Source organism: Mus musculus, chromosome 15 (genome assembly GCF_000001635.26).
Source record: "Mus musculus strain C57BL/6J chromosome 15, GRCm38.p6 C57BL/6J".
Taxonomy (NCBI): Eukaryota; Metazoa; Chordata; class Mammalia; order Rodentia; family Muridae; genus Mus; species Mus musculus.
The window spans coordinates 54,569,796-54,597,112 of record NC_000081.6 but is presented as its reverse complement, the minus strand read 5'-3'; the positions used below and the strand labels follow the sequence as shown (position 1 = coordinate 54,597,112).

At 43.2% G+C, this 27,317-nt stretch overlaps 1 protein-coding gene across 1 annotated transcript in view; it reads right to left on the bottom strand.

The window, feature by feature from the left end:
• The window catches only part of Mal2 (mal, T cell differentiation protein 2), a 31,481-nt gene extending 5,734 nt beyond the window's left edge, over positions 1-25,747 (bottom strand). The window contains exons 1-2 of the mRNA NM_178920.4: positions 25,476-25,747; positions 8,629-8,799 (exon numbers count right to left, since the gene is read on the bottom strand). Of these exons, the coding sequence (NP_849251.1) occupies positions 8,629-8,799; positions 25,476-25,604 (300 nt within the window). The 5' untranslated portion in view covers positions 25,605-25,747. The remainder of the gene's footprint in view (positions 1-8,628; positions 8,800-25,475) is intronic.
• Positions 25,748-27,317: the final 1,570 nt, after the last annotated feature.

Here is a 27,317-nt window from a genome sequence, read left to right as displayed (position 1 = left end):
TTTTTCTCCAATGAGTTCAATTTTTTTCACCTTTCACCAATTGAAGTTATGATGAACAATATTTGGTGCCTGGCTTATTCATTTTGCAGATCCTCCATGCTCACCTACGTTATTGTAAATACCAGGATTGTCTTCAGTTCTAAACAGCCAAATAGCTTTGTGTATATACAGTATGTTTTATTTACCTATCAATGATTAGGGGAGACTTAAGCTGATTACATATGATGGCTACTATAAACAATCCTGCAAAGAAAATGTGGGCACAGACAGATGGACTGACTTCATGACCTCTATATACATATAGAGAGAGTCATGGATCATATGGGAGTTCAATTGCTAAGTTTTGGAGAAAATTTCATAGTAACAGTGCTCATTTGCATGTTTGAGAGCTCTCTTCAAAGCCTACCTTTCCCTTCTCAAACAATACTACTAACAAAATTACAAAAGGGAATGTTGTACTAAATGTCCACTAAACAGCATTGTCCATAGAATTATTCCTATTATGCCTAGAATGCTAAATCAAATTTAACCAGGGCGAGATACATAAGGTATAGTGGAAAAATGCTTTCTATGAAACACCTGTCATTGCGAAGTCATCCACATTACATACATCCACATCACATCTAACCCACAGCCAATGCACAGATACATGCAGTCATGTGTCTACTCAATAAATGTTCATGGACAAAGGTCAATATCCAAATTGGAATGTCAGTGGGTTAATGAATTAAATGTATCTTACTGAGTTATTAATTATTAATAGCTGTAAAAATTAAGGTGAATTGAGATTGACTATTAGTCACTCATTCTCAAGTTCAGATTTATCTTAAAAAGCCAAGCTAGGGGGTGGGACAACAGTTCAGAGAGTAAAGTACTTGACATGCAAACACAGAACTTGAATCCTAACCTGGCACTCATGTTAAAAAGCCTGAAATGGTGGAGTGCACCTGTAATCTCAGAACTGAGGAGGTGGGAATAGACAATGGATCCTTGGGGATTGACGGACAGCTAGTCTAGATGACTTCCAGATCCCAGAGAGGGATTCTGTAGAGGTTTAGTCTTTTGCTACATATTGCAATGCTAAAAACGGGCCTCCAGGGTCTGGTTGCCTCCAGGGATGAGGTGTACACCAAATGATGCTATGTAACCTTGCTCTTTAATGTAAAACCAATGGTTGAATAAAGATGCCTACAGCTTTTAGCTAGCCAGAAGAGAGGTGGGTGGGAATTCAGCTCCCAGGGCTGAGGGTCTGAAGCAGAGGCCACAAGGAGAGAAGAGAGAGGTGAAGGGAGGAGATGATGCCAAGGGGTAGGTGAATCACGGCTACATGGTCATGAAGGCTGGCCAGTTGGTGTAAGAGTGTCCCAGGCAGAGCATGGCAATCTATATTGCGGGGTTGACAGAGAAGTAGACAAAATAGCTTAGAGTGTTGATGTCAGCTCAGCTCTAGTGGTATTGAGGCGTATTATAAATATAACGGTTTTGTGTCTGTTCCTTGGGAACTGAATGATCAAAGGTGGATTAGATCTAATTTTTAGTTCAATAGGATTCTGTCTCAAAAAGCAAGATAGAAGGCCCCTAAGAAGGAACAATACCCAAGACTCCACTGACATATTCATCCACATGAACACACATACATAGCTAAACACACACCTCTGACACCTCTCTCACAGAAAGGCAAAGGTACAGTTTAGTGATGTGACTTGCAATAGTTAGGAGATTTACTGCCTATTTTTGGCATGACTTCATCCCATCAGCTTTTGTGACTGGATTTTGGTTCTTATGGGACCTTCTTTCTTGGGTTTCAAATAGATGTGGGATGTGCTTAAGTGTCTGAGCCAAAGACACAGTCTTCTCGAGTGGCTTTCAGGGAGTCACAGTACATTTGGGCTGAACCTAGTGACTGCCCAATACAGGTTTTTCTAAAAAAAAAAAAAAAAAAAAAAAAAAAAAAGTGGTGTTGTGGAGCTTCTCATGGACTTGGCAAACACTGCATCGCAAATGAGGGTTTTCCGATTTATTTTACATCCGTTGGCATTGTCTAATACAGGTCTTTCTTTTTCTCCCCATAAAAGATAACAAATGCATGTGCACAAGAGCTTATGTGCATGCATGAATGTTCTTGTTCTCTCCCTCTCTCTCTTACACACACACACACACACACACACACACACACACACACACCCCAAAATCAAAACCAAAACCCAAACCAACCACTAATAACATAATCTTCCATTTCCTTTTTGGATTTTTAAAAATTAATGTATTCTCTCATATATTATATCCTGACTGCAGCCTCCCCTCCATTCTCCCCTCTCACCCCTCCTCCCCACCCATTCCTCCTCTATTTCTCTTCAGAAAAGAGCAGTTCTCCCAAGGATATCAATCAGATGTGGCATATCAAGTGGCAAGAAAGATCAGGCACCTCCCCTTATATCAAGACTGGACGAGACAACTCAGTAGGAGTTTAAAGTCCCTAAAGCAGCCCCCACCCACTCCCTTTGTTAGGAGTCACACAAAACCACTGTACAACAATAACATATCTACAGAGGGCCTAGGTTAGACCCGTGCAGGCTCCCTGATGGTTGGTTCAGTCTCAGTGAGTCCCTATGAGTCCAGGTTTGTAGATTCTGTGTCCTCATCACCGCCCCCCACCCCGCTCCTACAATCTTTCCTCCCCTTCTATGCAGAATAAACTAACTCCTGCCTTATGTTTAGCTGTAACTCTGTATCTGTTTCCACGAGTTGCCGGATGGACCCTCTGCAAAATCTCCTTTGCTAAATCTTTCTTAGAGCCTGTTCCTTAGTGGCTTTGAGATTACTTAAGCTTTTTTTTTTTTTTTTAAATGTTTTCACTTCTTGACCAGTAAGTAGGTAAGTAGGTTTAGATACGTTATTAACCGCACAATGATTCTTTTGCTGCCCTATCTATTTCAGAAACATCTTGAAAGCCTCTCCCAGGCCCGTGCACCTTGACCACTAAAGAGCTACACACTAACACCTGACCACTCTGCTTGTCCACGGGAGCCACGCAAAATGTCTTCTGCAAGGTTCACTCATGGTTTGGAACACTTGGACTACACTAGAGGTTCTCAGATCCTGGAACAAAGCAGAACCACCTAGAGAACGTACTTAAGCACAGAGAAATGAGTACCATCCCCTAGTCTTGGACTCAGCAGTCTAGAGAGGGTTGGCTGAGGCTGGGCATTTCTTGACAGGAGTCCGGGTGATGCTGATGCCTGGCTTGGTGGCTGCGTTTTAAACCACCATCTTTGACAGTTCTTCATTAGCATAGGCCCAGTCCCATTCTGAGTCTTGTTTGCATGCCCTTTCTCCAAACCAGTCCTGCTAGCTCTCGCATACCCCAGAGCCTTCCTTGCCTCTCCACTCTTTTATCAGACGAACTCGACTTTAAAAACTGCTTGGAATTTTTTTCCAACCCACATGACCATTCCCAAAATTCTAATCTCGAGAGAAGTGTTCTGCTCTTTTGCTCAGGGATGAACATTAACTAAATAGTTTGAGAGAGGTGGGGGAGGGAGAAGGAGAAGGGAGGGGCAGAAAGGAAAGAAAGAAAGAAAAGGAAAGGACAGAAATATATCTGTACACCTATGGGGAACCCTGGTTCCACAGCAGCAGAGAAAAGAGAAGACAGCCACTAAAACCTAGTTTTACCGTTGGTAGCATACATCATAACCCCAGCATAGGAGTTTGAACAAGGTGGATGACCAGTTTGGGCTACAGTCTGGTTTATATATGTGTAGCAAGACCTTCTCAAAGGAAAATAAGTGTCCAGGTCTAAGTGGCATAGAATGTAGCTCAGGACATTTAAATTATTAGGTGATGTTCTTAGCTGGAATCTGATTAAATGTATGCTCACGAGACTTCTGTAAAATAAAGTGGGATTTGTTAAATTGTATAAGATTTAAACATCTCTTTTAAAAAGCATTCTTCCTTAGCATATTTCCCCTAAAAAAGGGAGGGATATGAATATGAAATATCTTCTTCAAAGTTAAACCAAAGTGGTGTTATCCTTCTATACAGGGGCAGGGAAAAAGCCCCCCATCTGCAGTTACTTCAAAGTCAAAACTGGCTTCTTTTCAGGGCAGATCTGTGATCCTCACCAGTTGGAGGTTGAGGTAGTCAAGTTCAATGGCATCCTGGGAAAGTAAGACCCTGCCTCAATATAAACAGTGAAAAAGGTCTGGAGATGGAGCTCAGAGATGGAGAGCCCACTTAGCATGCAGAAGGCCTCCTGAGGGCCAATCTCCAGTACTAGTCAGAAACAGGAAAATCTTGTCTTTCTTCAAATGGAGAAACAGTTTTTTTGTTGTTGTTTTTTGTTTCTTTTTTTTTTTAAAAAATGCACCAGCTATACCCAGAATAGAAAGCATGTGAAAAAATACTAAACATATCTTACATTATGAATGTGAATTTAATACCAATTAATGAAAAATAGAAATTTTGCCCAGGAAATGACTTGGTGGTTAGAGGGCTTGCCAGGTAAGCAAGAGAGTCAGACTCTGGCTTCCCTAGCTCCTACTTAAATGCCAAGTATGTGTGGGAGCTCCCTCATCTTCCAGTCTCCAGAAAGCAGAGGTCCAGGAACCCCAGAGCAAGCTGGGCACCAAGACCAGCTCAATCATTGAGCTCTGGTTTGAATGAGGCTCCGCCTCACAGATGGACGTGGAAGAATGATTGAGGCTGAATCTTGACCTTAACCTTGGGTTCCCAGACATAGGCACATGCATGTTTGCATACCCAAACATATGTGTCCATGCATGTGTACCCACATATATGCACACCACATTCACACACTATAAATATGGAAAATGAAAAGAAATCGGTTAGTGTTTACAATAAATACTTGTAGAGAGTAAATTAGTTCTAAAATGCACTCTTATTTCTCTCAATTGGAGTATAAAATAGCATTAAATTATTCGCAGGGGTAATAATTAATTTTTTATCAGTTAATGCCTAATAATTTCAGAATGCAGCAATTAGCACTTCTACCAATCTGATGAGGACGCCGTGATGAGCATGACTCAAAAACTCTCGTGGCCTGGGAGCGCACAGCAAGCATTACAACCCCCGTAAGGCCTGGAGTTGTGATCAGAACAGGCATCTATGTGAGTAAAGCTGCATAGAACATCGAAAGGAAATCTTTTTTTTTTTTTTTAACGATTTGAAGATATTTTTATTGAACTATTTTGTTTATTGACAATTTCATATGTATATATAATATATTTATATAGTTTGATTATACTCAATTCCTTTTTTTTTTTACTTTTTAAAATTTATTTACATTCCAAATGTTATCCTCTTTCCAGGTTTCTCCTCTGCAAACCCTGTACCCCATCCCTCCTCCTTACCCTGCTTCTATGAGGGTGCTCCCCCACCCACCTACCCACTCCTGTCTCACTGCCCTAGCATTCCTCTACACTGGGGCATCAAGTCTTCACAGGACCAAGGGCCTCCCATCCTAATGATGCCAGATAAGGCCCCTTCAGCTCCTTCAGTCCTTCCTCTATCTCCTCCATCAGCCTGTGCTCCGTCTGATGGTTGGTTGTGAGCATCCTTGAAATCTTTATCTAAACCTAAACAGCACTTAGTAAACTCGATGGAGGCAGGAGCTGGAATGCCCGCCATGTGCTGAGCCCCTGCCATAGCAACAATAGTGTCACATGTTGTGTACAGCTATTGCATGGTGGATAATGTTAGTGGGAAAATACGACCTCTGAGATGGCCCAAACATTGAAACTGAGCACTAAAGTTGTGCAAATATCCCCAAATTTTAAAAGTCTACACATTTGAGGCACTCTTAGCTCTAAGCACCTTCTCAGCCCATACCTAGTTCCTTTCCTTAACTGACAAATGTACGAGAACATAGGGTAATCTTCCCAGATGAACTATGGGAAAAGTATTAGAGGTTTCCTTTTTAAAAAATTTTTTGTTTGTTTGTTTTGTTTTGTGTCACTGTGTTAGCCCAACGTGGCCTTGGACTTAAGACCTTCCAGCCTCATTCTACAGAGTGCTGGATTATGGATTTGCACCATCAGGCCCAGATTTCCAACAGTCACTTTGATATAGTGGTGAAATTTAAACAAGGAGAACATTTATAGTTTATTGCTTGATCATTACAGGTAATACTACAAACGGGAGGGAAATGCCAAGTTGGGAAGACCAATAAACTACTAAAAATGCTTTAGTACTGAAAAGAAGATTCAATATAAGCAGTGGGGAGGAATACGGTACGGATATCTGTCTAACAAGACCAGGAATGACATCATAAAGTATTTAAGCATTTAAATGGTACATGTATCAACCAATTAGAGAGAATACAGGATCCCGGAAACATTTCCAGATTGAACACTCAGTTGCTAGGCAATCAGGAGATCCAGGACTCCCATGGGAATGGTCTGGTGGTGTGTGATACAGCATTTGAGAAGAGCCAGCAAGATGGGTAATGATTATTAAGGCTCCTGAAGTACCAGCAGGAGCAGAGCGGAACAAAGACATGGAGCAATCTTTAAGTCGGATGCCTGAAGGACCTGCTTTCCCTTAGTAACTTTGGAGATCAGCTGATCCACTTGCAGATCTTCTCATGAGAAAGTCAGGCACTTACAAAGAGGAGATGAACTATTTCTCTGTACCCTAATTTGGGACTGTGGACTTTATCATATGATCAAATAACAAATATTGAAATTTGGGAAAATGTAGGAAAACACTACCTTAGCAACAGCATAGAACTAGAACCCTCAAAGTTCTGAATTACAAGCCTCTTGTCTTTAAGGAATTATAATTATTGTCATTTGGCGAGTATGGCCCAGTCACAAAGCTAAGCATTATGAATGCATTAATTCTATTATTCTTTAAGGGCATCTGGCAAGGCAGTTGCTATTACTTCCATTTTACAGAGGAGAGAATTGGAATACAGAGCAGTTAACTATTTTGTCCTAGGCAAATTAAGCTTCATGTGAAAGCCTGTTGAAAGCTGTGACCACTACACTAGACTGCTTTCTTAGCTTTATCCTAACCCATGCCACCCTTAGCCTGTGCGTTGTCTTAGAGGACAGCCCTATTTGCTGGATGCCTCTGCTAAAAACATTTGGATTATAGTTCTCCGTACGTTTTGTAAGTAAAACACTTTTCCTTAGCATTTGCCCCTAAAGCTGCTGAGCTGGGGGAATGCTATTATGCTCAAAAACAACATATAAAGATCAAATGATGGTCTGACTTAAGTTCCAAAACACCCCAGTGTGATTCAGAAGCTAAAGAGAGTTCTCTATGTGCATCACTAAAGCCCTGTCACTGTGGATTGGATTGGAATCATCCCCACCTGTCTTTCAAAATGCATCCCAGAGAATGAAGGACCATGCTATGAAAGAGAATCTCCACGCAACACATGGGGAAATACAATGTCAGTCATTTGCAGGGAATGGTAGCTTATCTTAAACATTGAGTTGAACATTGTGCTATCAATTTATCTTTCAGGACTCAGCAATTAATTTTAGAGAAGAACTAATGATAAAATATTCTCTTTTGAAAACAATATGGAGCTACACGTTTTCTGCAAAGCTTGGACAATCTGGCCACTTCTGTGTCTGTGAATTTCCTGGGTGTGAATTTAATCAATTATGCATTGAAAAATATTCAGAAAAATATGTGTCTATAGTAAATATGTACAGACATTCTTCTCCTGTCTTCATTATCCAAACAACACAGTATAAAAACTACATGCAGGGGCTGGAGAGATGGCTCACTGATCAATAGCACTTATACTCTGGCAGAGGACATTGGTTCCATTCCTAGCAACTACATATAGTTCTCAATCATCTTCTGGCCTCCACAAACACCAGGAATGCACAGAGATACACACAAGTAAAACATTCACACATAAAATAAAATGAATGAATCTTTTTTAAAGCTGTGTGCATAGCATTTACGATGTGCATTCTAAGTAACCTACAGATGATATAAAACTTGTAATACAATGCATGTAGATACTATGTAAATTATACCTGCATGCTTAATTATATATTTAAATATATACAAACATATGTATGACCTGAGAATCTATAGATGTATAGAATCTATAGTATCCCAGGTAAGAGGGTATGTTATGCAATCAGCGCCCTGCTTATTAAGGTATGACTAAACCCATTTAAATATACAAAGAAGAAATTAATGGAAAATTTCAAGGCATATGTAACTGAGATCTCAAAGGCATCTGTTCTAATGTTCAGTTATAATTCAATTCATCTGTTGTATGATATGAAATAGTTTTCAAGTAAATCATAAAAATAGCAGTGTGATTTTTCAGTTCTATCAATGTGGGAATTTTACAAACCAAGGTCCTGCTGTCCACCATACCCACACATGGGCACCATAGTGGCCTCCTCATGCTGATCTTGTCCACCATACCCACACATGGGCACCATAGTGGCCTCCTCATGCTGATCTTGTCCACCATACCCACACATGGGCACCATAGTGGCCTCTTCATGCTGATCTGTCTTCTCCATGCAGCAACAGAGAGAGTAGAGTCGTGGGCACTTCTGAACAGAGTGGGATATTTGTACATTTCTTACATTTTCTTGCATTAGGCTTATTATAAAAATTTCTTACCAGGAAGTTCCAGTTGGCATCAATCTGAGTCACCATACCAGAGAGGAACAAGCCCAGGAAGAGAAGCGAAAAGAAGAAAGCTGTCACCGACACAAACATGACCCATCCTTGGAGCAGAGGTAGAGGAACATTGGAGGAAGCAACCAAAATCCAGACAAGTCCTCCAAGCACCTGAAAGAAAAAAAAAGAACACAGTCGTCGCTTTGCATTCGAGAACTCAAAAAAAAGAACACAGTAGCAGCTTTGTATTAGAGTACGCTTCTCTGCTGAGTTAACCCCATTTGCATCCACATTGCTCTCCCATTCTGACCTGAAGCCCCTATATGCCTCTCTGCTACCCCAGTTTTCATTGTTTCCATATCATAACACAACATGTGTTCTTCCCATAGGTGCAAAACTAGCTCTAACACAGAGGTCAAGTCAGCTCTGGACCTAGATTTTCATGTTGGAGTCTCTTCCTCATCCAGGTGTTCTCTAATTATCTACACACACTGCAATGTTCCCCAGCCATTTGCACACACCTGCAGTGTTCTCCAGACAGCCACACACACCTGCAGTGTTCCCCAGACATCCACAACACCTGCAGAGTTCCCCAGACATACACACACACACACACACACACACACACACACACACACACACACACACATGCAGTGTTCTCCAGACATCCACACACACCTGCAGTGTTCCCCAGACATCCACAACACCTGCAGAGTTCCCCAGACATACACACACACACACACACACACACACACACACACATGCAGTGTTCTCCAGACATCCACACACACCTGCAGTGTTCCCCAGACATCCACACACACCCGTGGTGTTCTCCAGTCAGTAACAGATACCAGTAATGCTGCTGCCTCTCGAAACACCACCTCATGGATGGGTTTTTTTTTCCAGTCAACATCGTACTGCTTGGCCTTCCTTTCCCGCTCCTTCCTTTCTCACTGATTGTTAGAGTTTCTGAGAGAAGGAGAGCTGTAACTCTCTAATTTCCCATGTGCAGTGCTCATGGTTCTGTGTCCATCATACCTACTTGTACTTTTGACATCAGTTCCTACCCTATACAATCATAGCTGCAACTGTTGTTCAAGAGAGTTAGCAAGGCAAGCAATCAGCACTCACTGTCTGCCATGTGCTGGGAATCACATTTGTGTCTTAGATTCATGTAATAAGTGATAGCTACTAATAACATCCAGGCACTGTGCTAAATGCTGGGAATAAAATCAAGCTGCACTGGCCTCTATTACACAACTGAGTCTATTCTAGGAAATGGACAGCAAGGCAAGTGCTGAAAATACTACTGAACCAATGCCAGAGCTGGCAGAAAACTGGGCACTACACTTCCTCTAAGTAAATGCTCCGGATGCAGATCTGAGCAGTCAGGGAATGTATCCTAGAAGTCATAAGCCCCAGGATGGGGCTGGGTGTAGAGGGAGTCTAGGCAGGAGACAAATCTGGTGGTGACTGATAGGAGGACAGGTACCTTAGCACAGCAAAGAACACAGATCATAGCCAACCGGTAATAAGCTAGAGGGTCTTGAGGACACATAGAGCAATTCAGTTCATGGAAGGGCAATGGAGGCCATGATTGTCTTGAACAGGAAGTGGTGTATTCAAGGCCTGCACCTGGAAGGTTTGCTGGCTAGAATGTGAGAACGGACTGAGTAGGGAAGGATGCAGGAGAGGGAAGGATGCAGGACTGAAGGCCACATGGGATGACAGTGTAGCATTACTTATCATGAATGAATGGAGAACAGAGAGGAGGTAATGGGTTAGATCGACACTTCTAAGTAGAGGATGATAGTGCTTGAACAGATATAGGACATGGCAGGGAAATCCCCAGATTCTGGCAAAGGGAACTAGGATGACATCAGAAAACACTGGAGGAGAAACTGGGGCAATGATACCCAGTCTTCTCCCATCAAAGCAAGAAAAGTGGGGTGGCCTTTGTAAGACAGAGTAGGCTTTCTGTGATCTTACCAGTCTCTTATGTCCTTTTCCTTTAAAAAATTTATTTATTTTTATTTATGTGCATCGGTGTTTTGCCAGCATGTTTCAGTTTGATGGTGGCAGATCCCCTGGAACTTGAGTTACAGACAGTTGTGAGCTGCCATGTGGAGGCTGGGAATTAAACCTTGGTCCTCTGATTGAGCAGCCAGTACTCTTAACCGCTGAGCCACCTGTCCAGTCCCCCTTTTTATCTTATGCCACCAAGCCCTATCACAGAAAGAGAAAAAAGTCCACAGCTCAGAAACAAATCTCTTTTGTGTCTGAGTGGTTGGCACTGCTGGACCAGAAAGTCATTGGAGTGTGCTTGAGTCCCTAACTCATACCTAACCTTGAACCACTATCTTCAAAACAAAACAAAACAAAACAAAACAAAACAAAACAAAACTCTGTTGAGCTCTACCTATTTTCAGCTACCCTCTCTCGTGTCATTATCCCCAAAGGGATGTGAATACTTGGCCTTTTCTCTGTCTTCACTACCAAACTTTCTTGACAGTACACTGTTTCTTATATCACTGCATCCAAGTCATTTATTATTCCCATGGTAACTCTTTCCTAACTACCAGTCAAAGACTAGTATACATTTGGCAACACAAAAAGTCCGCTCGCACCCTTGCTTCAAAGATGCCTTGGGCAGCTAGGAACCCTTCTTCCTGCTCCCCCACAACCCCGTACAAGATGTTCTCAATATTTGTTCATTGAACATACAGACTACAGTGCTAGACAAGTACTTATCTAAGAGCAATCTGAGCTCCAACCCTGAAAGGCCAGCAGGCATCTGCTTGTAGATTTCTTTGTACTTAGGTAATATACAAATTGTACAAATCACAAAGGATAAAACTTCAAGTTTTACAACAAATGGCTCAAGCTAGGTGTGGTGGTACATTCCTTTAACTCCAGCAGAAGCAAAGGCAGGTGGATCTCCAAGTTTAAGGCCAGCCTCATCTATAAAAGTGAGTTCCAGGACAGCCAGGGCTACACAGAGAAACACTGCTTTTAAAAAAAGCCAGACAAAAAACTCAGTCATATATCTTGATGATATACTCTGAAGAAACATTCTACACACAATATATAACCACTTGTGTAATGATAGTTCAAGTATCCATTTAATAAACTTATAGCTGTGGTAATATATCTCAATTCCTATTACTTTCAAATAAAAAATTAACAACCCCTAATATTTTATACAATAAATTTAAGTGATGAATATTAATGTATGTTAATTTTAACTGCCACTTTATTAGTTATCATGAAAGTTAGAATAAGCTTGTTCCGGAGTAAAATATCCTCTCTTACATCGCTTACTGAATATTTGAAGGCAGTAAGAATGTCTCTAACTTGCTTTTCACAGTCTTTTTGCTAGTAGTCTTTCCTTATTCTCTACTTACAAAAATTTTATATTACTGAAAATACAATTTATAAGTTGTGAATCATTATTAAATTTCAATTAATTCAGGCAACATTTACTTCGAAGCTCTGTGCAAGGATAATGAGGAACCAAGAACAACTGGTCATCATTTATTTAAGAGCCAAATTGAGCAGACAAGCACACTCACACAACTGAGGCATTGTGGTAAGTTCACATCTCTAAATAATCCTTCAGAATAAAAGTAGTATTGAATAAACCTGAACTCAAATAAATGGGCCCCAAACCTATTCTGCTAGACACATAGCAAGAGCATTCAAGAAAACACAAACAAAACAAAACAAAACAAAACAACACAAAAAAAAACCACAACAACAACAACAACAACCCCGCAAACAGATGAGATTCCAGCTCTGAGCATTCTGAGGGAGAAATACAGGCCATTAAATCTGATTGGGGAACAGATTGTGGCAAGTGTTATAAAAGGGAGCACAGTGAGTTCTGTGTGATGGAAGAGGAGGCCAGCAATGTAACCGGAGGGATCCTGAAAGGTGGGCAGCATGGCAGGATTGATGTCAGACTTGGGCAGAGAGACTAACAAGAAAGAATATGGGTTAACTGCTCTCTCGAACTCTAAATTACAGCCTTTCCTACACCTTGCGCTTTGAAAAGGAAACTGGGTACTTATAGAAGAAGTGATGTGATTGGCCCCATTTGTGGAGTGTGGGTGGCATGGCAACGGAAGGGAGAAGAGAGAATGAGTGCTAGTTTCTTCTTTCTCAGTTAATCCCACCCACAGAGCAACATCTATGTGTTTGTTCTGCTCATGGGCTAGCTTTGAATGACAGTGGATCAGTGCACTTAAGTTCTCATTTAAGGGAATGAGTGGATGGCACAATAATGCTTACATTAGATAGCCATTTTTCCCCACTTCAAGAGTTTCATTAACTGTCATCTGCAAGACCCTGGGTTCAAAATACACACACACACACACACACACACACACACACACACACACACAAATATCCAACAGCAAATTGAAACAGATGAAAAGACACATGGCCAAATATTGGGCAGAGCTTGGGGAATCTTTTTTTCCTATTGTTTTTGGATATTTTCTTTATTTATATTTCAAATGTTATCCTCTTTCCTGGTTTCCCCTCTGAAAACTCCCCTATCCCCCTCCTTCTGCTCACCAAACCACTCACACCTGCTTCCTGGCCCTGGCATTCCCTCACACTGGGGCATAGAGTCTTCACTAGACCAAGGGCCTTTCCTCCCATTGATGTCCGATAAGGCCATCCTCTACTACATATGCAGCTGGAGCCATGAGTCCCACCATGTGTACTCTTTGTTTGGTGGTTTAGTCCCTGGGAGCTCTGGGGGTACTAGTTAGTTCATATTGTTGCTCCTCCTATGGGGCTGCAAACCCCTTCAGTTCCTTGGGTCCTTTCTCTAGCTCCTTCATTGGGGACCCTGTGCTTAGTCCAATGGATGGCTTCGAGAATCCACCTTTGCATTTGTCATGCACTGGCAGAGCCTCTCTGGAGAGAGCTATATCAGGCTCCTATCAGCAGAGCTTGGGGAGTCTTGTGGAAGAGTTAGGGAAAGAACTAAGCAAGCCTGAGGGGTCAAGGACAAAAGACCTACTGAGTCAACTAACCTGAGCCCATAGAGCTCAAAGAGACTGAACCACCAACCAAAGAGCATGCAGGGGCTGGACACAGGCCCCTCACCCCTTTGTAGCAGATGTGCAGCTTGGTCTTCATGTCAGTCCCCTAACAATGGGCGTGGGGATTGTCTCTGAATGTTGCCTGCACTGGATCCCTTTCCCCTACCTAGACTGCCTGATTGGGCCTCAATGGGAGAGGAGGTGCTTAGTCCTGCTGGGACTAGATGTCCTAGGGTGGAGTGGTACCCTGGGTGGGGGGAGCTCCTCCTTCTCTTGGAGAAAGGGGGAGGGGGGAGGGATTTGTAAGGGTGGGATTGGGAGAAGAGGAGGGAGGGGGCTGTGATTGGGATGTAATATGAATAAATAAAATAATGGAAAGAAGAAGAGGAAGAGGAGGAGGAGGGGGGAGAAGAAGAAGAAGAAGAAGAGGAGGAGGAGAAGGAAGAGGAGGAGGAGAAGGAGGAGGAGGAGGAGGAGGAGGAGGAGAAGGAGAAGGAGAAGGAGAAGGAGAAGGAGAAGGAGAAGGAGAAGGAGAAGGAGAAGGAGAAGGAGAAGGAGGAGAAGGAGAAGGAGAAGGAGAAGGAGAAGGAGAAGGAGAAGGAGAAGGAGAAGGAGAAGAAGAAGAAGAAGAAGAAGAAGAAGAAGAAGAAGAAGAAGAAGAAGAAGAAGAAGAAGAAGAAGAAGAAGAAGAAACAACAACAACGTTGATTCTGTAGAAGTCACTATGGTTTTGACCCATGTATTTCTTCCCTTCTTCTGATTTCCTTTCCCTTCTAAGCCTTTCAATTTGGCTTCAACATTAATACGTGAGACTCCCATGAGACTGGCTGTGCTTGGAATACTGGATTCCAGTTTTGGGCTTCAGTAAACTTTGAACATTTCCCAAGGAAGTGATAATAGCCAGTGTCCCTGTTCAGGGGAGGTATTCCGCTATTAGGGATGAACAGGAGAACACTTAAATGGTTAATAGAGGGAAAGAGCTGATAAAGTATCCTGGCAACAGCAAGCATGTAAACTGCAAAGAGAGGATTGCAAATGCCATCACACCCCCACCTTCATTTACATCTTGGATCTGAGACCACATTCTGACCTCATGTCTACCTCTGCCTGCTGCTGCTCCCCAGTGTTCTAAAAAGCATGATAATTATGTAGAAAATGTGCTTTCACTTCAAATTTCTGTAAGGAACTAAACCAGGGCTCACGGATTCCACCAAGCTTCAAACAAAAAGGCTCCTCTGCATCTAGGTAGCACAAAGGAAAAGAACCTTCTAGAAACACCCTCCAGCTTCCCTGTTGTTGGCTGTTCACATCTTCTTGGCCCAACTTTATGAGTACCTAGCAAACGTGTGTTCAATCATGTTCTGAGGTGAAGTTATTAATGCGTTCCCCATTAGGCTTTGAGAGTGCAGTGTTCACCTGAGGCTGTGTTGGGTGGCTGTGGAATTTTTTGGAGGTGGGGGCCTACCTGGAAGAAGTGGGTCACTACAGGTCATGCTTTGGGGGTCATAGTCTAGTCCCCTTTCTGGCTTGAGTTCTCCTTCTACTTCTAACTTGCTGGTTAGAAGCGATCTGAGGAGTCATAGGTGCACAGAAGTCCACGATGCATTCCCGACTCTGATGAACCGTATCCCCCTAAACCGTGAGCCAAAGTAAATTCTCCTTTAAGTTGCATGAGCCAGGTAGTTTATCATCACAGCTAATGGGAAATAAAAGCAATAGGCTACTCATTTCTAAAACAACAGATTTTGTTTTTTGGGTTTTTTTGGTTTAAAATGCATATGCTAATTAGCTTTCAGCTCTGTAGACCAGAAGCCTCCCCCCCCCCACCATAAAAACAAGAGGGACAGATAGTCACCTACAGATCACAATACACTGAACCCTCACAGCTGGACCTGAGCACAGTTCCCTGAGAAACTACAGGCTGGTGAAATACACAGCCCCACAAGAAAACATGGTCCTGGCAGGGGCGAGTTGCTTGTGATTTGGGCTGTGTGGATTACAGACTTCTCAACCTGCCTTCTATTTGGATGGCTCTCCTAGGCTCCCAAAGGAATCCTTTCGGCAAATAGCTCTTCTCTTTTCCAAAGACACCCATTTCCTTCCTGACAGGTTCTGACATTTTCCAACCTACTTGACACCTCCATTTGTTATGTACCTTACTACTATTAAGTAAACATGCAAATTTGTAATGTTTGAGAGAACACCAATCTTAAGAGACAATTTCCCATACCTAATACCGTAGAGAAAAACACTCCGTTATTTAGAATTTTGTGCTGTATGGTTATCTGCATGAATGGCCATGCCATCTCCTGCAGCAGGGAGACTGAACAACCAGCAGGCTTGGGGGTGGGGAGTAACTCTGTCTCTCAGGATGGCTTACAGAATTAATTTGAGCATGAAATCAACAATAATACAATCACAGAATTATTAGCCAACCTATACTGGGTTTTTATGGTCAGATCTGTGCTAAGGGTTTTTTTTTTTTTTTTTTTTTTTTTATCAACGTAACCCTTACAGAGCCTGAGAGATATTATGAGCCCGCTTTATAGGGAAGTTAGTTGAGGGGCAGAACACTCAGTCACCTTGCCAAAGCTGCACAGTTAACAAATGTGGGATTTCAACCTGGCACTGGGTGCCAGAGCTTGCAGGGCTTATGCTTTTATCAGTATACTTTTCTGCCTCTTTAAACATTAGTGTTTATTCTAGACTTAGACTTCTACCAACTATCCAAATGACTGCCTCCAGTCACATAAAACTGGCCCAATGGTAACATGGGGAAGTTTCATCCAAATGTTTTAAACCCTTCACCTACGTATTAAGTGCTTCTGTGCCCATTTACTGGGTACCTATTCAAAATTATAGTTACAAAAATAAGTTGAATTAGAATTTATTACCCACATAAACAGAGAATCTATAATAACTACATGCTACGTTCAATTTATATCTTGAAGTTTTTTTTTTTAAACTGGAAACATACTTATGTCAAGAGATACAATAGTTCACTGATAGATACCTTTACAAGCTGGGCCATAAAATACAAATTCATTTACAATGTAGCTGTGCCCAAGAGTCCTCATACTAGAGAATTTGGGCACCCACCCACCCACATCAAACCTCTTTCATTCAGTAAAGTTCCGTTCTCAATCCCTTTTCTCTGTATTCCAGTCCATTATTTCATCCTTTGCACACAAAGAATGAGCCACACTTGTCCATGTGTCTGCCCAGCATGCCACAAATCACTGCATAGCTGACCTGTGCTACCGTATCTCCCAGAAAAACTTCTCTGGCCAGAAGCCACCCTCTGTGTTTCTGTGGTTACTGGTGCATGCATCCTTTTGACCATTTACCACATCTAGATTGAAATCATAGGCTCACATGCCTTTTACTCACTGGGCCGTAAAGTCAGAATTGGCGACATTTCCTGAAATATTTCTGAAAACTGGGAAACCAGGTGGTTCTTTCTACATAAGGTGTTCAATGGTGTTCTGCCCCAAAGGGACAGAAACCAATCAGTGAGCAAGACATGCACCTTCAGATCCAAGGTACACCTGGCTGTCTGAAGGCCAGCCCATTTCCTGGCATGAGATGGATGTCTACGACAGGTGGGACAAGCAGAAGCATGTCCTTCTTAGTTAATTTTCTAGTAATTATTGGCAACAAGCACCACCCGTGACAAGATCTTTGGATACTGAGGAAGAACATGGACGTGATGGAAAAACAGTCATGTCTTGCAAACAATACCCGACCAAGACCAATTTTCAATCTTCTTTGGTCTCCATTTGCCAAAATACCTTATTAATTCCTCAACTGCTACTGTTAAGTTTTGATTACTTTAGCCCCTAGGCACCTGCCTGCCTGCCTGCTCCCTAACCATGCTGACATCCATTCAGATTGCTCCTGGATTAACCTTGGCACAGGTTATAGATTACACTAATCTGGAGGCTCAAGTCAGAATGATTTGTTATTTCTGAATTAGGGACACAACAGATTATAAGAAGCAAGGGCAGAAAAGGACATATGCAGACTTGGTCTACGAACTCAAGTCTGTTAACTACAAAATAAGTTTTACTTTCTGGTTTGTACTTAAATTACGTTTGTCAGTGCTACAAAGTCATCCCTTCACCTCATATGACTCAAACTTCCATGTCAGTTTTCTGACTAGCTACTGCAAACCCTAAAATAGAAACCAAATGGTGCAGTAGAGAAGTGAGCTCTGGCCTCTTTACATTTATATTTATCATTTCCCGTGCTTTCTGAAATCTCCTTTTAGTATGTAGCTAACACACTATCATGGGCATTAAACATGCCTGCATAACAATGTCCTGCCAAGAACTGGACAGACTATTACCTTCTTTTATTCTACTGACAGCCTTCCTTCTGAAAGTCTTTATGCAAAAGTTAAGAGTATCAGGCAGGGTTGCTATGAAAAGACTGCACCCTCTTCTATGAACAGGTCAATGAGGAGTTCAGGTCAAACTGTCTAACTTGGAAAAATATTAGAATTTACAACCTTAAACAGCATATCTGCTCCCACACTGCTTTTCTCCACTCAACAGTTCTTTTTGAATATTCTTAAACGCTGTATTATAAGCCAATAGCATAGCATTTGCTGACTTCTGCATGTGTGTCACACCGAGTCCAGTAGCCTGGTACCTGTTCCTCATCACTGGCCTTGTTAATTCAGTCCCATCCCAGCAACTATGTCAAGGCTACAGCTCTTACTACCAGGCACATTTTTATAGTCATATAAAGCAAATCTCTCCCCTTTGACCTTTCCGTTTGCAGCTCAAGGTCAATCCTTTCAGCAAGTTGGTTCAAAGTCTTCAAATTTTTAGTTCCTATTTCCTACAGGGCTGTGATTCAGGGAACACGAATGGTGAACAAAGACATCTGGCACGGGCATTGGCTTACTTTCTCTTACAAAAAGTTAAAGGGTCTTTTTTTTGTGATGGAAGACTGTTAACTCATAGGTACAAGGGGGAAAGGTATTATGCATAGGATAAAAACGTTTCTAGAGATGCAAGCACATTGGTTTCTAGGCCTTCTAATCTACTTCAAACAGTGTCACTATGCAATCAAAATCTATTTTCTAGACAAGGAAAGAAAGCTCTAAATACCAGCACATTTACATGTTAGTAAGACTGTATTCAAAGACATTGATTAGTTGGCAATAACTGGAAATACCTTCCACAGTACCCTGCATGACTGCACTTGCCTCTGCCCCTTCCTTTTCACCAGCCTCCCCTTGTGCTCCTCCTCAGATACATCTTATATTTCAGTCATGTCTAGTAGCACCTGAGAGAACATCCAAGTTCACATATTAGTTGACCCACTAATATAGGAACCATTAATATATGAACAACCCACTACGAAGCCTCCAGCTTTTCTCCTGTAATTTCTCCATCCTTCTTTTTCTTGGTATTATTTCAGGATCTTATCAGTTCCTATCTGAACTATATTAATCGATCATTGATCTCCTGCCCTTTTAACTTTAATCTCTGTGTTTTACAAAGAAATGTCATTAAAGATTTCTAAGTTGCAAAGTTTGACCCTGTCCTCAGCAATCCTCTGTGGAGAACAGATTCAAAGCCCGACTTAGCATCTGCCAGCAAACCACAGCTTCGGCTTTACTAGCAGCATCTTCCTTTTCTTTTCCTATCTTCTCACCAGTCACACCAAAATAGTAACTCTTGCTAGAAATTTCATGGTATGGTCTGACTATTTTTCTCTTTTCTTAATCTCTGAGGCTTGTATGTGCCTTTCTTCCTACCTGGAATTTTGTCTCACCACTTCAGGCTAACTTCAAATGTTACTGCCCCCATTCCAGCTCCCAGTCCTAGCTCTCCAGTAGCTAAACACTCTCTTTCTTATAGCATTTCCAAGTCTATCTCAGCATTTCACAAAACTGTAAATGCGTTTAACTTTTATATCCTGCTACACCACCTATCTATGTATCCATCTATGTATCCATCTATGTATCCATCTATGTATCCATCTATGTATGTATGTATGTATGTATGTATCTATCTATCTATCTATCTATCTATCTATCTATCTATCTATCTACCTATCTACCTATCTACCTATCTACCTATCATCTGTCTACCCGAGACAAGGTCTCTCTAAGTAGCCGTTGGCTTCATGTAAGAAGCCAAACTAGCTTCCATCTCACAGAGATCCACTTGCCCCCGCTTCCTGGATGTGGAAATTAAAGGCATGCAGCAATATGCCCGGCATACACAACTGCTTTTAAGGGCAAGGATTATACTGGCTATCAGATTCTCAGGGCATAAAGAGACGGCCTGACGAAGAGTGTGTCCTTTAGTATATTATTATGTTAAACAAAGGGAAAATAGTTATGGCACTAAAACCACTACAGTTAGAAGAATGTAGAAACTGTATTCTAGAATTCCTCTCATAAAGAGAAATGTACACACACAAATGATTTGGAGGTGTTTTTAAACAGTGAAGCTGTGAGAGCCACGGAATAAGTCAATGTCACTGTTTTCCACAATTAACAGTGCTATGCTTGATCTTTCTTACACATTTTTATAAAATAATGTCATTGAGGACAGAAGCCTAACCATCTCATGTATCATGTGAGTAAAGACCCTCTGATATTACAGCTAGGCCCAGTCAGAAAATGGTTTTCAATTGTATTTTACCTTTCATGACCACATTTCTTCCAAACAGAAGTGACTTTTTTTTTTTTTTTTTTTTTTTTTTGGTACAACCTCTTATCTAGATCATAAGAGCTTTCAGGTGAGGAGGCATCCAAATAGTTTTGTGCGCACTAGGAAGTCATTAAATCTTCACTCTAGTAACACTGAGAGGATCTGACAAATGTAACTTTTGTTCATGAGAACAAGTGTGGGCATGGCATGGCATGGCATGGCACTGTGTTAGTGTGAACAGCCTTGGGTGTCAGACCTCACTGTTCCTATTAGTTGTGACATCTGCTTTGCTGTTCACTGTCTAAGTGAGGCTCTCTGGTCCATGAAGTTTCTGGGATTCCATTGTATCTACCTGTAATCTCACACAGGAGCAATGACTGCAAACAGAAACTACCCCAGAGGCCAGCAATTCTCGAGTTCTAGTGTTTGAATACAGGTCCACATACTTTTGCTTCAAGTCCTTTACTCCTTGAGCCATGGTCCTAGGCCAGGAAATGACAATTTTACTGTTTCAGTCTGAGCAAAAAAGCTTGGCTTTGCAGATGGGATGGATCCATAGGTGAGATGGTCTCTGGGTGGCCTTTTCTCCAGTCTCTGTTCCATTTTTTGTCCCTGCCTTTCCTTTGGACAGGAACATTTCTGGGTTAAAAATTTTGAAATGGGTGGGTGGCCCCATCCCTCAACGGGGGGTGGGGGGGCATGCCTATGTACTGGAGGTGGCCTCTTCAGGTTCTATCTCTCCTTTGTTGGCCATTTCAGCCATGGGCTCTAGGAATTCATCTCACCTGCAGACACCAAAGCCCCACACTATAGTTGATGTCAAGAAGCACTTGCTGACAGGAGGACAGGAGCCTGGTATGCCTGTTCCCTGAAGTTCTACCAGCACCTGACCAATACAGATGCAGATAATCACAGCCAACCATCAGACTGAGCCTGGGGACCCCAATGAAAGAGCTAGGGGAAGGACTGAAGGAGCTGAAGGGAATTGCAACACCATAGGAAGTACAGTATCAACTAATTGAACCACCCAGAGCTCCCAGGGACTAAACTACCAACCAAAGAGTATACATGGAGGGATCCATGGCTCCAGATACATATGTAGTAGAGGATGGCCTTATCTGACATCAGTGGGAGGGGATGCTTGGTCCTGTGGATGCTCGAAGCCCCAGCATAGGGGGATCCTAGAGCTATGAAGCAGGACTGGGAGGAATACTGTCATAGAGGCAAAGGGGAAGCGAGGGAGGGATGGGATACGGGGTTTGTAATCAGAAAAGGGGATATCATTTGAAATGTAAATGAATAAAATGATTAATAAAAAAGACTTGGCTTTGCAATTCTAACTTTGCGTTAAATTTTATAGATACATGGTAAGGATATATATGGAAAGAATAACTTAGTCCAAACTCAAAAAGGTTGGCAAGTCAGAAAACCAGTGGTAGAACATAACATCTAAAAACAATTTCATGAATGCAAAGTTGGAATATGCTCCACTTATGAAAACAGGTATTGTAAATTGCCCTACTTATTGGGGGGGGGGCAGGCACTATTTACAGAGAGTCATAAGTGCAGTACAGTACCAGAGACTGGAATTAAATTCCTTGAGCAAAGTTAGTATGAGAACTGAGTTCTAAGATCACAGTCTCATTAGCAGAATCTCCTACTGATAGATGAAACCATCTTCACCGAATACAGCTTGCATAGCTTCAGACAGCAACATGACCCAAAACGAAGAAATCTTGGCGGTAAACAGATTTCAATGGAAGGCCAAACTTTAAAGAGAGTATAAGAGATAGCTAGAAACATTAACAGAAATTAAAAGATTTGGTTCTCCGTGTGGAGTTTACTTAGTATTTGAGACTGTGCCTAGGGAATCCTCACATTTAGTTTTCAGGGAGAGGAACCATGGGAGTCTGTGACTTAGGAATCAAAAAAGGAACAAAAAAAATCCTAGAGCAATCACCAAATGTAGGGGACAGGGCGTTTCAAGTGAGTCACTTCTCTCTTGTCTGAACACCCCTCAGGGTGGGTACTCTAGTTAGAAGACCACGGAGGTGATCTGGCTGCTCTCTTCATCTTATGATCCAGTATCACTGAGCATTCCAGAAGGACGGGGGCCAAAACCTTTGGTTTGGCTCCAGGAGGACTCTCATTTCCGTGAGGTCGCTGGGTTCATTGGTACATTTTGATCCTCCCCATGGGGACAGGTAACAGAAGTTCAGGGAGGAGGTAAAAAGATAACTTCAACTTAAATTTGGAAAGACATTTGACCATTAAAAAAAAAAAAAGAAAGAAAGAAAAAAAATTGTAGGGCTGGTAGAGTAGCTTGGCCAGTAAGGTGCTTGCACTTTAGTCCTGAAGTCCTGACTTCAACTCTCAGGATGCACTTAAGACAAGCTGGGTATGTTGTTGTGTGATGTCTATGCTAGCTGAGCCCTGGCCAGCCACACTATTCTACAGGGCAGTAAGAGAACTTGATCAGCCCGATCCCCATGCTCCCCCTCAAAAGAGTTGACAGGATGGTGAGATGGTTCAGTGGTGGGATGTCTCTGACCTCAAGCCTCTGAACTTTAGTTTGACCCCTGGGATCCACAAAGTAAAAGTAGAGAATCCACTCCTGAAGTTGTCCTCTTACTTCCATAAAGTATTATGGAAGTGATCATGCCCCCCCTTGCTTCAATAAGCAAAATATGAAAAAGAAACAGTGGGCAGTCTCTGAGGAATGACACCCAAAGTTGTCCTTTGGCCTCCATATGCACTTGCACACGCAAGCATGAGCCCACACACATGCACCCACATCAACTGAACATGCATGTGTGCGTATGTGCATGCACACACACACACACACACACACACACACACACACACACGGTGCAAATTCAAAGAGACACTTCTATCTTTATAAGCGTCTGAGCACATGTCAGGGTTAGGTAAGTTTCCAGAGGAGCAGAAGTTTAAGAAAGCAGGAAGCAAGCTACGTTTTTGGAAATGTGTGAGATACTTCCTCACATTTCCAGGATCTAATCATCCTATCTGTTCTAACAAACATACATATTCACATTTGTGAGGAAATTCTCTTTTCTACACAGCCTGGTTCAAAGACTCTATCAGTGGGTTGCAGCTATACTATGTATTAGAATCCCCAGGGACCTTTAAAAAAAATTAGCTGACTCTGGGTGCTCCCCTAGAGACTCTCATTTAATTAGGCTGGGCTGGCATCAGGACTTGTAAGAGCTGCCAAGTTATTAAGTACAGCAAGAATTGAGAACTAACTACTATGGTAGATAGGAAAAGGAGATATGAAGTTGGGAGGGGCTCAATAAGTCACCTCTTTGCTTTGTTAACCTTTAGTACTAGTGTCCCATGAAGTGTGGCACATCCACAGGTGGATCCTGAGTATCACTTGATTTAGTAAGACTTCCGTGCACCACACACACACACACACACACACACACACACACACACATACATACATACATACATATGAAAGACTTCTGTGTGTATGTTTTACCTATATATTTGAATAACTATGAGGAACCAACCTATCAAATTGGAGATTAACTGTACATTACTCCTGAGGATTGAGCCTAACTTCTACCAAAGTTTAAGCTGTGCCTCTATGTCTCCAGATCCTCTGTAAATTTCAGGATAAGTAGGACGTAACTAAAGCCGTGGGAAGAACTCGTGAAAGAGGAAGCAAGCACGTGGAACTTGAGGAACACGGCAGGAAAGGAGCCCAGAATCTGGGAACTCTTTCTCTGCAACGCTTCCTGTTTTAAAAGCTGTGTCCCCTCCACAGTCAGGAGTCTGGTCCAACGCCATCTCCTCCCTGTTCCTCTCACATGGATGCCTGCCACCCACCTTAGTCATTCCTACGATGCTGAATTGGGCTCAAATCCGAACCCATGCCAGGGTCTTCTAGTGTCACACTCACTATCTGATCTCAGGTGCCACTGCCTGTGACTCATTCACTTGGGTCTCTTCTTTCAGATTCAAATCTGAGCTAAACCCAAGGTGGCTTGGCTACCTAAGCATAATGGGGCAGAAAACCAATGCCCACAAGGTTTTCAGCTCAGCAGCACAAAAGGGAACCCCGAGTGACCTAGATCCAGGTTATGCAAACTCGCAGGAGTGGATGAGGGTTGACATGAAAACCCTAAACAGAGCAAACAGAACCAGCCGACAGGAATGACACCGCTTTGCTGACATGTCTTTCTATTTGACATTCTCCCAGCATGACGCAACCCCAGTTGCCCAATTTCTATTTGCACATTTCCCCCTTGTCCACAAGGAGCTTCAAAAACTCCCAACTCCACAGCATTCCTTTCGCTAAGTTCAAGTGTCTAGTTCAACAAGGTGGCAGGGCAGGCTTGTGGCATCAACTTGACTTTGGGCGGAGCAAAGTGTTCTGAGGTGGTTTGGAATTCTCAGGTAAACTTAGAAAAGGACAGGAGGTGCAAAGGCAAGAGCTGAGGCTGACTGCCCCACTTCCACTTTGCCCCTCCATTTTCACACCCACTTGATTACACACTGCCTGCTGCACCTACAACCTCACCTTTCTCCCTGCCCTGTTCTTTCTCAATCCAAAGGGCACTGGCTATGGCAAGGGTGAGTCTGGTGAAAACCATACCCAGGCTTCAGCCTCCTCTTCCTTTCCCTGGCGCCTCCCGTCCAGGCTTTCCACATCCTAACAGCTTCCTGGCCACCCAGTCATCAGTTCACCTTTGCACCACCCAACAAAATGGCAGGTTGGCAACGGGAAAGGCCGAGAACGCTGGTTCCTCCTCTAGTCAAACGCAGCTCCTATCCAAAGCCCAGAGTCCCCGAGATCCAACAGGAGAGGGCTCCTGCCCAAGTCCCTAATCATGGGCCCCTAGCCTGATCGGTCTCTAGGGCACATTTCCATTCCAGGCCGGCGAGCAGGTGTCCGCGTAACAGGTGCCAGGCAAGAGGCCCGGGTCCTAAGTGGAGAGGACCCCGAGACTGACTCCAGTAAAAGGCCACTTCTAGAGGATGAAGGCTGAGGGAGGGGTATTCAGAGGGACCAACCCCGGGCTGGGGGCAAGGATGCTGCCTGTCCATGCTCCCGGGACTCGATCTTCACCTAAGCTGCCCCACTTACAATCTCCAGACAGACGAAAGCTCCGGAGTACGTCCTTAGGATGTCGGGGCCAGCGGGCAGGGTGACCCGGGGCGCCGGGAAGGACACGGCAGGGTTCGGGGGCGGCGGGACTGCTCCGCCGGCCGACATGCTGCCGCTGCTACGTCTCCGCGCACCGCCACCGCCGCCACCGCCTCCCGCGTCCCGCCGCCGCCTCCCGGGCTTGGCCGCCGCCGCCGCCGCCGCCGCCGATCCGATCCGTGGGGTTCAGGCGTGCTGCTCGCGGAAAGGGTGTGGCCACGGGCCCTCTGCCGACAGAGGCCCGCCCCGTCACGTGGGCACAGGTGAGCGCGCCTCCGCCCTAGCGACAGTCAGGGTCACCAGCACAGGTGTGGTGCGCCCCAGCCTCAGCGCCAGCTCTGCAGCCCTCCTGGATCTTCAGATCACTTGCTGCTCCTGCACTAACTGTCTGCTGGTTCCCACCTGCCCATCCCACTCAAGTCTCCCCGCTGGTCCTCACCCACTTTCCCCAGTTGGGTAGGAAGACAGAGGCTGTGACTCAGAAGGAAAACACCAAGTTGCCAGGCACACCTGGAAAATGGGATGCCTGTTTTAAAGGCGATTCTAGGGGGATTTTCAGGGTCATGTAGCACATTGGAGTCGTTGGCAGTGGGACCCTGGAGGAAGGCCTTGAGTCATTTCTGTTCTGGTCTCAGAAATCCGTACGAGGATGTCCACCAATGATGGGCAGAAGAGTTAGGTGTACAGGAAGCGATGTAGCTTATAGGATGGTAGCTATTTTTTCCAGTTTTGACGTCAATAATCATACACAAAATGTTAGCTTCATTACGTTTCCACACAGACACTTTTTATTCCATTTTCAGAAAGGTATTCTTTGCTACTGCTTTTAAAGACTTAACAATTATTAAAACAGAACAGGACACTACTACATATGAATCCCAAGCCCCAGTTTCCCCCCCTTGCATTCCCATTTTATTGGTTTTGCTGTCAATGTTCTGAAAGTGGAATGAACAAAGGGACATTTCTCAGAGATCATCTAAAGATAAGTTCCACAGATCAGCACATATGTAGACCACGTTGGTAAAACCTGACCCAGGCATGGGGATACACGCCCGGAATCATAGTACTTCACAGAGTGTGGATTGCCCTGAGTTTGAAGTCAGCATAGACTGCAAAGCTGGTAATAGAATAGCTTGGGATACCTAGAAAGAACCTGTCAAGCAACAAGAACAGCAATCAAGTATGTGGATATGTAAATGTGTGTCTACTATACACATATGCATGCGTGCACACATGTACACGGACACACAAACCTATTCGAGTATCGGACATTCTACAAATTGAGTCTTGTTCTGATCTATTAAGTTTAGCTCTTGAACTGTGAGTTGTTCCCTGCATGGGTTGTCAGCAGGTTTTACCCTATGTCTTCATTATTTTAATAATCGAAACTCTTAGGTGTGGTGGTGGCACTACAGTAAAAGCCACAAAGGAGGGTGTGGATGAAACCTTGTTTGGGCTTCCTGACACCACCACCTGTTAGTCACCAGTTTCTGGCAGTTCGTGTGTGCTGGCTATCTAGTAGGAAACCTCAACTTCTCTGTATTGCTTTGTTCAATCGATGAACTTTTCTGTGTCCAGATCCTGATTGGCAAGAGATCTTTATATTTTATTTTCTGCCTAGGCAGCCCTTAAAGGATCTTCAAAGGTGAGGCCACTCCCGAGAATTTGTTATGGAAATGCCCAGTAACTACATACAAGGTACCAAAGTGTTGTGGTGAGTGAACTTGGAATGACCTTGGAATTTGTGGATCCATTAACGACCTAAAACTTCACCTGTGTATA